General features: G+C 37.2%; 1 protein-coding gene across 1 annotated transcript in view; it reads right to left on the reverse strand.

The window, feature by feature from the left end:
• Positions 1–2,028: 2,028 nt before the first annotated feature.
• LOC107591604 (triple functional domain protein-like) overlaps positions 2,029–11,702 on the reverse strand; it is a 57,304-nt gene continuing 47,630 nt past the window's right edge. The window contains exons 3-5 of the mRNA XM_016280802.1: positions 10,631–10,705; positions 6,302–6,416; positions 2,029–2,263 (exon numbers count right to left, since the gene is read on the reverse strand). Coding sequence (XP_016136288.1) covers positions 2,029–2,263; positions 6,302–6,416; positions 10,631–10,705 — 425 coding nt within the window. The remainder of the gene's footprint in view (positions 2,264–6,301; positions 6,417–10,630; positions 10,706–11,702) is intronic.

Consider the following 11,702-nt stretch of genomic DNA (forward strand, 5'->3'; position numbering starts at 1 on the left):
GCAGTGGGCGAGATGAGAGCTTGCAGCCGTTCCTATGACAAATTCCTTGACCCTGCCCACCAGAAACATTTCATCATGTGTTCTGCTCAACACTTGCTTGGACTTACATGGACCACCAGATGGTAGGGAGCGCTTTAGACTGTAATTCACGCACAATATCACATAAAAGCGGCCAAATAGGGCAAATTAGGGAATATATGCAACTGACACACCGGTATGCTGACCTGTGATTGGCCAAAGTATCTAAAAGGCAGAATCATATAAATATCTCACTTCCTTTAAGCCTTTCTAATGCAATGTTATTTTAGTTTTATTTATTATATTAATTATTAAATAATAATATTAATTTATTATATTTATACTATTATAATATTTATTAATATTTTGAATTAGCTTTCATTTTTATATTTAAAGTTTTTATTTGAATTGTAACTGTGGTTTTGTCATTTAATTGTAATTTAAAAAATATATATTTCTATATGGATTTATTTTTATTGCAGTTTTTCATGCAATTTTAGTTAAAAAATTTTATCGAAAACCATCGCTGAGAAAAGTTTACCTCTATGTAAATGCGACGCGACGACTACCAGTACGAGTGAAGATAGCAGAGCTTGTTCATTATATGATGCAGTTTACATACAAACATTCTCTCCAGCAGAAAGAAAATTGAATTATTGTTGAAAACTGACTGCTGTCTTCGTTTTACCAGCAATAGATATTTTCATATGTGTAGCCCATTAATACCAATAGGCCATCTAGCAATAGGAACTGGAATAAATCACTGTCCGTGTGAACAGGGCTTTTTGAATTCATATAATGTCAAAAATATTCTACTTTCCTTTACTGGAAAGCTCTGACTACTCCCATCTGACTGCTGTGGAGTCATGTAAAACCCTAAAAGGCTATTAATTTGGCTTCCTCTTCATATTTCGTTTACAAATATACTGTTACAAACACTGTTACCTGGTGCCCTTTATTTTTTCTTCAATATTTCACATGAGAAAACTGATGTAGTGAAGAATCTACTGTCATTCACATCACAGCCACACATTGATCTTTTTGGTGTTATGAACGTTGCCATAGAAACAATTTCTGAGTCCAAAGACGTGACGTGAAGCTCAGAGCAGAATCTCAAGGGTTTTTTTTAAACACTGTAATTCTGACATGACTGTAGGTGATGATGTCACTGTAACATACCAGATCCTGATTGGTCTTTATCAAATACATGCATAATCATGTTTTATTCATGGTGGTTTGAGAACTAATTATCATTTGATCTAAAACATTATTCTCTTGCATAGGAAATTTGCCATAGGAAACATGAGCCATCTTTTTTTTCCCCACATGTGCTCTTTCACTGTCAAACTGAATGCATGCACACACAAATACAAGCTTCTCCTCCAATAAAAACAAACACCACTGCACTCAAATAAAAACAAAGCCTTCCACTCTGATGGCTCTGTGAGTGAAAACAAGTTGCACCAACACCATGCAATCGAGCCAGCTCAATATATAACAAATGCAGAGAAATATGCAGAAAAAGCATTTCTGCTGCATCTACATTTACATACATCTAGTCAACCCACACATACACACACCGACAGAACATCAACACCCACACACTCCCACACGACCAGAGCTGCCTTCACATGCTCACACCAACACAGATCGGATGTCACAGACAAACCCGCAGATTATTAATTAATAGGATGAAAAAATGCAGCAGAGAAGCCATTTCACCTGGTTTTTCAGAGGACTGCGGGAATAATCTACAATATTAGTAATCTGCAAACACTGAAATGCCTTAAATTCTTTCAAAATTAAAATCATGACCACAACCAAAAGCACTGATTTCAACACTGCTCATATACATCTTTCAGGTTAAAAGAACAACACTAATTATAGTATATTAAAGCATGCAATAATCAAAACATGCCAAAAAAGAAAAAAAAACTCTCTCAAAATGTGAATATGCAGTGATGGACAGTGAGCTCTAACGGCAACAACATCCATCTCCAGCTATGCCTCTCAACACAACCCTACAAGTAAGAGACTGAAAGATGACCATACCTCAAACTCAAACTTGGAGCTGCCAAAGTTGGTCCTCTGTTTTTGCCAGAAGTTATCTGGTTTGATGATGAGGGCGACGTGGATGCAGCAGGGAAACGATTCCTGCAGGATCTTCAGCAGAGGCTTGATGGAATCCCATTTGGAGCCACGCATGTCCACGATGACCGTGAAGCCATGTTTGCACACGTCCTCGCTGGATGACAGGGGGAAAAAAATAGAGAAAGAACAAAATATGAGCTTTAATCCTCTTTGCATTACATAATCTATAGTGCAACCTCCTAGCTAAGAAACAAACACAACCGCTGCACGAACGCAACTGGAGGAACTAAAAATAAAGGGGGAAAAATGATTTCCCTTATCAAAAAAATATATATATATCAATGCACATACAACAGAGGGCACATACAGGGAGGGAGGGAGAGATGCATGCCAGAGCTTACCCATTAAGCACAGCTGCAAAATATTTATCAAATGAGCACAAAACCTGCTTTCAGACAGCTGAAGGCCTTCAGTATCCAATCTGTAAGGTTCTACCTGTCTTAAAAGCTCTGTGACACAACCTGCACTGCTGACTGTATCAGTCCATTACTCTGAAATCCAGAGCGCGTCTCACGCAGCTGTCAGTCAAACATCAGCCTGGCCGATTTCACATCAGAAAGGGTCTCATCGAGGAGCTGTTGGTAATGATGAGCTGTAGACACACACACAGCCGTGTGCGACTGCGACACTGTTTTCCACTCTCTCTCTCTCTTTCTCCCTCCCTCTCCTGCTCACTGGCTTGCTCGCCCTCCCATTTTTTCCCTGCACACTCGCCCGCTCTCCATCTCTAAAGATGACTGCTCCTTCTCTCGCTCTCTTTATCATGATACATCCCTTCCCATCTTTCTGTGTGTCTCTCTTTTTTATCTCTAGGGGATTTGCTTTGTAACAGTAGATCACTCTCTTTTGCTTTTTCTGGTGTGACTGTGTGGGTGCAGGGGACAGAGTGTGTGAGTGAGGATGATGAGGAGGAGGAAGAGCTGTTGGAAGTGGCTGAACTGCGGCAGGTTCTTGATCATGCCCACGCTGCCTTTCCAACCAACCACTCTTCCCATTGTGCCCCCTCTAAATCTCTGTGTTTCTATTCCCTTCCCACTAGTTAAAAGTATTGAGCGACTAAATTCACTGCAGTATTACTGGCTGAGCAATATGTAGGGCTGGACAATAATTCAATATCAATATGTATCGCGGTATAATTTTTTTCAATAACGGTGATATGATTTTTAAACACATTTTCGATATTCCGATATACAGTGTTTCCCATACATTGATTTATTTGTGGCATTTGACTTCGTTGAATAAACATGAAAAATCATAACACGGCGCGGGTATTTTATATGAATGTATCTCTGAAGGGAACCAACTGTCTTCAGAAAAGTTTCGATGGCATTTTCATTTGATTTGATAAAGTAGCGTTCATGAGCAGAGCTGCTTTGATTACAGCCGTTACAAGGGAAACCACTACTTTTATCGCTCTAAAAGCGCCTCCTGCTGGCAGACAGTCAGTTTGCATTTTCAATAAGCCCGTCTCCAGCAACATTTCCAGTTTTTGTTGTTGTTCAATTTTTTTTGTTTTCTGCAGCGACTCGGAGCACTTTTCATACCTTTTTTTTCTGGCTGAAGCACATTTGTTTCAATCTATAAGAATAATCAGCCTACAATACCAGTCAAAAGTTTTTGAACATAAGATTTTTTTAAGAATTCTCTTGTGCTCACCAAGGCTGCATTTATTTGATCCAAAGTACAGCAAAAACAGTACAATTTTTTTTATATTTTTACTATTTAAAATTGCTTTCTATTTGAATAGATTTTAAAATGTAATTTATTCCTGTGATCATACATAGCTAAATTTTCAGCATCATTACTCCAGTCTTCAGTGTCACATGATCCTTCAGAAATCATTATAATATGCTGATTTGCTGATAATCAATATTCAAAACAGTTGAGTACTTTTTTTCAGGATTCTTTGATGAATAGAAAGATCCAAAGATCAGCATTTATCTGAAATAAAAAAAATTAAAATTGTAACACTATTCCATTCAGTATAATTTTTATTATTTTTTGGGGAAAGAAATTATAGAAATTAATACTTTTATTTAGCAAGGATGCTTAAAATTGGATCAAAAGTAATGATAAAGGCATTTATAATGTTATAAAAGATTTCTATTTCAGATAAATAGTGCTCATATCGATATCGGAATTATATCGTATCGACTGAAATTAAGAAATGTATCGTGATATAAATTTTGGCCATATCGTCCAGCCCTAGGAATATGTTTTAATAAATATGCCAAATACGATGATATACCAAACAGTCATGCTGCTCTCAGCTATAAAATCCATTCTGAGAAGAGAAGGGGGTTAAAAAAAGAAGCAAAACGCTATATCGGTGTTTCCTGAAACACCTTACTTTACTCAATCTGTCTGCTAATATCACATTTTCTCTCTCTCTCTAAATTATCACTTCACATCATTTCACCCTTCGTTTTGTGGTGGAAATGACATTTTGAACATTTTTGGAACAAAACAGACTCCTATATCTTGCTAAGGATAATTTCATAGCTAAATTTTATGCATCCTACATTACAGTCATGCTGCTCTCAGCTATAAAATCCATTCTGAGAAGAGAAGGGGGTTAAAAAAAGAAGCAAAACGCTATATCGGTGTTTCCTGAAACACCTTACTTTACTCAATCTGTCTGCTAATATCACATTTTCTCTCTCTCTCTAAATTATCAGTTCACATCATTTCACCCTTCGTTTTGTGGTGGAAATTACATTTTGAACATTTTTGGAACAAAACAGACTCCTATATCTTGCTAAGGATAATTTCATAGCTAAATTTTATGCATCCTACATACACAAATCATATTTTCACAAGCATAATTTGACAAAATTACAGCTTATGACACAAAAACACGACAGCTTCATTTTCTACACACATAACATGCCTCATATTTCACCTCAAGCAAAACTATAGCAACACTGGAGTGCATAGTAACTATTAAGAAATCATTTTTGATTTAAATAAAGCTGAAATAAAATATAATTGAAAACTTATATGAAAAACTAAAACGAAAACGAGAAATAATGCATTGGCAACTAATTGAAATAAAATGACTAAGTTAAAGAACTAAAATTACTAAAACTAAACTCAAAATAAAGCTAAACAGAAATATATATATATATATATATATATTAAAAAAAATCTAATAAAAATGACAAATCTACACAAAAATACTAAAAGAATACTGAAAATATAAAAATGAAAGCTAACTAATATATTACTAAATACTACAACAGCATATAAATAATACTTAAATAACACTGATCCACTGGCACTGATGTCTGCTTGGTAACAAAGTACACTAAACTTTAATGTTCACTATCTTTAATATATTTATTAGGTACAAAATTGTTAATTGTGGTGGAAACGATCACAAATTGATAAATAGTTTTTCACACAATAAATATTGAAATGTTTATATTAACTTGTTGAGGATATCACAGTTTTTTTTTAAAGGGTATATTTTAATATGATTTGTATGCTTTTTCAAATTTCAAATCTGACTCTGGGACAAGAGTGAAACAATAAAATTAACAGATACAATATACTCATATATAAAATAAATAAAATGTGTTGTAATAAAAATCAACTCAATAGATAAAAGTGCCAGCACTTTAAGAAACACCCATTAAGGTCACAGTGTGCTATGCTCTCTGTAGCTGCACTGTACCAGAGTTGCCACCCTCATGCTCTGACTAATAGATGCTTAAAGCTCCATAAACAAACATGTTTATAGAGTACGATTGCTCGGCAGAGCCGTTTAGAGGAATTGAACTGAAGTGCAGACTTGTCCTGCCTCATTAAATTTTTAGAAGCACGACAAAACATCACATATGAAGAGACAGCATCCCTAGTTCACAGGTCAATTACAGATCAATGCGCCCAACTATGAGGAAAAGACAGCAACACGGCGGTAAGCAGCAGGACAGTTGGCACATTCACTGCACAATTCACCGGATCCAATCCAGTTGCTTTTGTTCTTTTCAAGGGAATGTGTCTGAACGGATAGTGAAAGAAATGCCCAGCAGGTGTATCCTGGGATGTTTTTAAACCATACCAAAGGCGTTCATATTCTCCTGGTGGGCAGAGCTCGTTCTAGCCGAGTAGGGAGTAAGTGTGTCAATACCTAGGGATGCCGGCGAGGTAGGCGATGAGTCTGCGGAGATCCTCGTGTCGTATTCGGTCATGGTTGGTTCGTGATGGGAATGTTAAAACTGGACCGCCACGCTTGTCCCTGCCCCCTGGAGAAATAACAATGCAGGAGTGCAAAACATTAAATCAGCTGGTAGAAAACTAAATAGGCTTTACTTTTTGAAAATGCTTCTCATATCCCATTATCCCAACATCAAAAGCTTTGCATCCAATCATACTCTGTATTTTGGTGCACATTTACCTGTCACATGGGTAAATTGGTGTTTTATGTCATTATCAGACTATAGTAGATGGCATAAGAAACAGCAAATAGCACAAACAAGAACTAATCTAAAAGGGCAGGAAGCACAGTCCATTCAATATGTGAAACACAGCCTTGTTTTCATGCCAAATTACGTCTACTGACTAAAGCCTATAGCAGTGGTGGCGAACTCCAGTCCTGGAGAGCCGCAGCCCTGCAGAGTACAGCTCCAACCCTAATTAAAACTCACCTGCCTGTAGCTTTCTAGTAACCCTTCAGACCTTGATTAGCTTGTTTAGGTGTGTTTGATTAGGGTTGAAGCAAAACTCTGCAGGGCTGCGGCTCTCCAGGACCGACGTTCGCCACCCCTGGCCTATAGAAACAAAAAGAAAGAAAAACAAATGTCATGTTTATTTTAAGTAATTTTTGCTTATTACTATGGCTGAATTGGATCATCGAAGGTCAGCAGCAAAGATATTGATTAATAAAATGGGATTAAATGCATAAAAGATATTTGTGCTATTTAATACATTTAATTATTGCAGGTTTGCATTACACTGTTTTCATTCATCTTAAGGAATACTGAATCTGTTTTTGTGCAAGTGAGATGAGTATTGAGTAATGTGTTCACATTTAGTCTAGAACTACAGTAACATCATGTTCACACAGCGCCTCTGCATTTACTCCCGATTTCTCTCAACATGGGGACAGGAGAGCTGTCAGTCAATGAATGGGAAAAAAAGTAACTCAGATATTTTATTGTAAATTAAAAAGTAATGCGTTACTTTACTAGTTACTTGAAAAAAAGTAATCTGATTATGTAACTCGCATTACTTGTAATGCGTTACCCCCAACACTGGTTATTGGTATAAGCAGTGGTTAAAATGGTATTCTGATGTATTTGTGGAGGTCTACATTATCTTTACTGTTGAATTGTTGGGTCGTAGCTCCTACAACAACAACTGTGGACCAACAGTAAAGATAATATAGGCATTACATGCATCACGATTCAACTTCAACCACTGTTTTTACCAATAATAATTCCTTGAATCACCCAGGTCACAGTCATACACCAAACCTAAGTTCATTAGCATTGAGAAATAAGTAATCAATGTGTTGCTCCCACTGATCCTCCTCTCATGGCTCCAGGTTGTGTTACGAAGTCAAAATGCATCAACTCCAGCACAACAAACTCACTGAGCGGCTGGGATATCCATGAGGATTTTCTCCAGCGAATGTGCCGAATCTCACTAATGGAGTGTGTTTGTAATAGGATAATCCTTCTTATCCTCTGATGTTCAGGAATATAAATAAATAAATTGCACATAACTGCATGTATAAGCAGAAATCACTGGGTGTTCACACTTAGGGCTCTCTGCAGGTTCAGTTCTTCTGCTCTGTTCTTTAGTTTTTAAGCACACTCTCATGCCTGTTGATTGTGCTTGTTGTTGTATCTTGGGACATGTGTGTGATGGTTACTCATCCCTATGGAGACACAGCCTATGTTTCCGAGTCATTTTAGTGCTGGTGTGTTAGTTGTATGACTAAAAGAGCCAAACAGAAGCTCAGAGAGCAAGTTAGAAGGAGACTTTTCCAGGGGCGCATTAATGCATGGGCTTCAAGGGGCTGAGGCACAGCGGCCTACACTGGAAAGGGGGTCCACTGGCTGCAAGGAAATTATATTTTTTGAATAATTATTTAAATGGGAGTTTGCAGCAGTGACAACAGCGTTCTGTAAACAAACTCACACACTCATTTTTAGCGATGCCCTGGTTGTAGTAGCCTATATAGTGAATGGCTCAGTTTAGGTTCTCCCTACACAGTTTGTATAGTTGGTATGTCCCACGTGTTCCATCGATATACTGTAAGCGGAATGTACAATGCATTCGCTAGTAAATAACCGCAACACGAGAGTATCTTTATGTAAACATGCAGATTAACAGAAACACAACACTGCTGTGTGAAAGGAACTGGACCGGACAACATTCTGTAACGTCATACAGTGAGAGTTCAGCAACATGCTTGGATGTGTCAATTTTAAATCCGGGTCTCAAATAGGGCTGTGCGATATGGACAAAAAAAAATATTGCGATTTCTTTTATCAATTTTGCGATTTCGATTTTAATCGCGATTTTGACACACACCGACATGCTTTACAGTCAATGCATTCAGTGTGAATTTGAAACATATTTCCAAAAGAAAACCAATTAGAGCTTTTTTAAAAAGCTGTAACATGTCTCTAGAACAGACATAAGGCAGGGGGGAAAAAATGCATTGGTTATAGAGCTCTTTGTGGCGTTGCCTCAGATGTTGAACTAGATTTGTTGCGCCAAGTTCACACGTACTCCGTCTGCAGTGCGTATACTGTATGTGTATGCGGTGTAGAAGCAGCACTGACTCATTTTGCTTTCGTACAGGACGCGTTTGCAGTCCGCTCCTGATCCGCGGCTGTTTACCACAAACACAACATTTATCCATTATTTTGATTTCAAATCCAAACGTCGTTTCTGAAAATGCTTTTTCAGCATCGTGATTCTCTTTTATCACAGTACGGTAATACAATCTTTCATAAACATATTCACGTTTAAACTCAATAAATATAACTTTGTTTAACTACCTCCACGAGTGCCATCTATTATTGCCTTGTTTATCTAAAAGTGCACTTTTCCTTGTTTTAAATCTAGCCAAAAAGCCATGTGTTGACTGTGAAACAGTAGACTTTAATTATATGCACTTATGGTGTAATTACTAAATTTCCGTGTCAAACCATGTTAATTTTTACCGCGACTAATGCGTTGTCACTTTAATTCAGCGCGTGCAGAACAGCAGAAATAGATTCCGTGCGGAAACGATCGCAGCATGACTGCTGCAGACGCACCGCTCCTGGAGCGCACTGCCGGACCGTAATCGTGTGCAGTGTGAACGCTCTGATCCTTTAACATGTGTACAGACAAAATACGCACCACAGACGGAGTGTGTGAACCTGGCGTTACGTTTGCCCACCTGGTCTGTTCTGTTCTCGTGCTCCATTTAGGCATACAGCTTTCTGATTGGTTTGGATAGCATACTGCGGGAGGTCGGGGGCGTGGAAAATCGTGCTATAAAACGATTTAGAAATCGCGCAAGCTCAAATCGGGATTTTATGACGATTTCGATTAATCGCACAGCCCTAGTCTAGTCTCAAAGTCTTTATTTTAAATCTGGGGATTTAACTGATTAAACATGAGCACAGTCTCCCCGCACTCCCTCTCAGTTTCTTCTCCGGGCTCATTCTTAACTTTGATTTTTACTTTACATTTATGTATAAGGCTTGCAACTTCGTTGAAACAATATCTGAACTCCATAACTGCTCTACTATTCTCGATCTCTACAGATTCTCGATCTCAAACAAACAAATCACCAAACGGCATTCTGGGTTGAGCGAGCGGCACTGAGCGTATTGAGCGAGCGGAGCGGAATCTTCAGAAAGGTGCTCTGCGCTCTTAAAGAAATATTACCCCTACGCTCCCGCTCCGCTCACATGCTCTGTTGGCAACTAACTGAAATAAATTAAGGACTAAAATTGATAAAACTAAAATAATAATAAATTAAGCATTAAAAACAAATGACAAAAACACATAACAATATTACAAACTTTTACAAAATGATAAGCTAATATTAAAACAGAAAATCTAAAATTAAAGCTAATTCAAAATTAATTAAGTAATTAATTAATAAATACTACAATAATATATAAAATAACTAAAATAACACTGATGTGATGCAACATGATGTCTGATTCAGGTCATTTCCTGAGCTTATGGAAGCTTTTTTACCTTTTTAAAAACAAATAAAATTAAAATTGCGACTTTACAGAATTGCACCTTTATACACCACAATTATCTTTTTTATTTTTTAGTCTGAAATGGAAACCAGCTTTCATACTATCCTTTTGGAATATTCCTGTATACAGGTAATGAACATTTTTCAATTAAACTAAAACACTTGCTATAGTGGAAGCATTGAAGGCACACACTCTGTACAGTATGTTACGACCACTAGACAACCAAATGGACAACACACCTGACAAGAAGGCCACTTTTTCTTTTAAAATGGGCAAAACTTCCATCGCCTTCATCTCTTCATTCCTGCGAAATCCTGAAAAACAAAACAACAGAACAGAATTTAGAGTCCATGCAAGCATATCATCATCAGAGCTGTGGTCTAGCGGTTAGCAATAGCATACTGTGAGCTAAGGTGCTCAAATGGGAAATTTGAGTTTGCAGCTGGTCCATTTAAGTCCCATGAATATCAATTTCACATTCTCCTATTCAGATTCTTTTACATGTATTTAACTGAATGTAAAGACAGTCCAGACTCCAGAAACATAATTTCTTCTTCTGTTCTTGGCATGAGCAGATACCGCCTCGAGCGCTGGACCTCGTTCAAGCGCTTTGCATGAGATCAGCAGCAACCTGGATGAAGCATCACTTCTGTTCGTTTGTTTTTATGATTCACAGGTTTGACTTGACTAGGTTTGGCGAGGCTGTGCCAAAGCCGAGTTAGTCATGCATAGCCAGACTGACTTTGGTCTCTCCGAACGCCTAGACTCACAATCACGAAAACATAACCTTGCTTGGATTATAGGGATGTAACGATTCACTCAACTCACGATTCGATTCACGATTTTGATTTCACGATTCGATTCACTTTTTTTTTTTTACAAAACGAGATTTAAGACAAATTATAAATTAAATGTGTCCTCTTATTATTGCTTGGACAAAATGCTACACATTTGTTTGTCAAATTGAAATATAACACTATAATAATATACTAATATAGCACTTGCATATTATTGCTCTTTTGTTGGTTTTGATTGCTTCTATTGTCCTAATTTGTAAGTCGCTTTGGATAAAAGTGTCTGCTAAATGACAACATTTAAATATAATGTAAATGTAAATAACAAAACTAAATTGAAATTTTAAAACAAGCCCCAAATAAAATAAATAACATGTAATGTGCCCCTTTCCATTTAAAATTAGAGGCAACCACTGCATTTTAATCATGATCCAAACAAAGATGCTGCATACATGCAATATGAGCAGTTTTGAATCTAAATTAGATTGTATAATTTCGAAATTTGAAGCAAAAACAG

The sequence above is a fragment of the Sinocyclocheilus grahami genome, unplaced genomic scaffold (genome assembly GCF_001515645.1).
Source record: "Sinocyclocheilus grahami isolate Dianchi unplaced genomic scaffold, SAMN03320097.WGS_v1.1 scaffold144.1, whole genome shotgun sequence".
Taxonomy (NCBI): domain Eukaryota; kingdom Metazoa; phylum Chordata; class Actinopteri; order Cypriniformes; family Cyprinidae; genus Sinocyclocheilus; species Sinocyclocheilus grahami.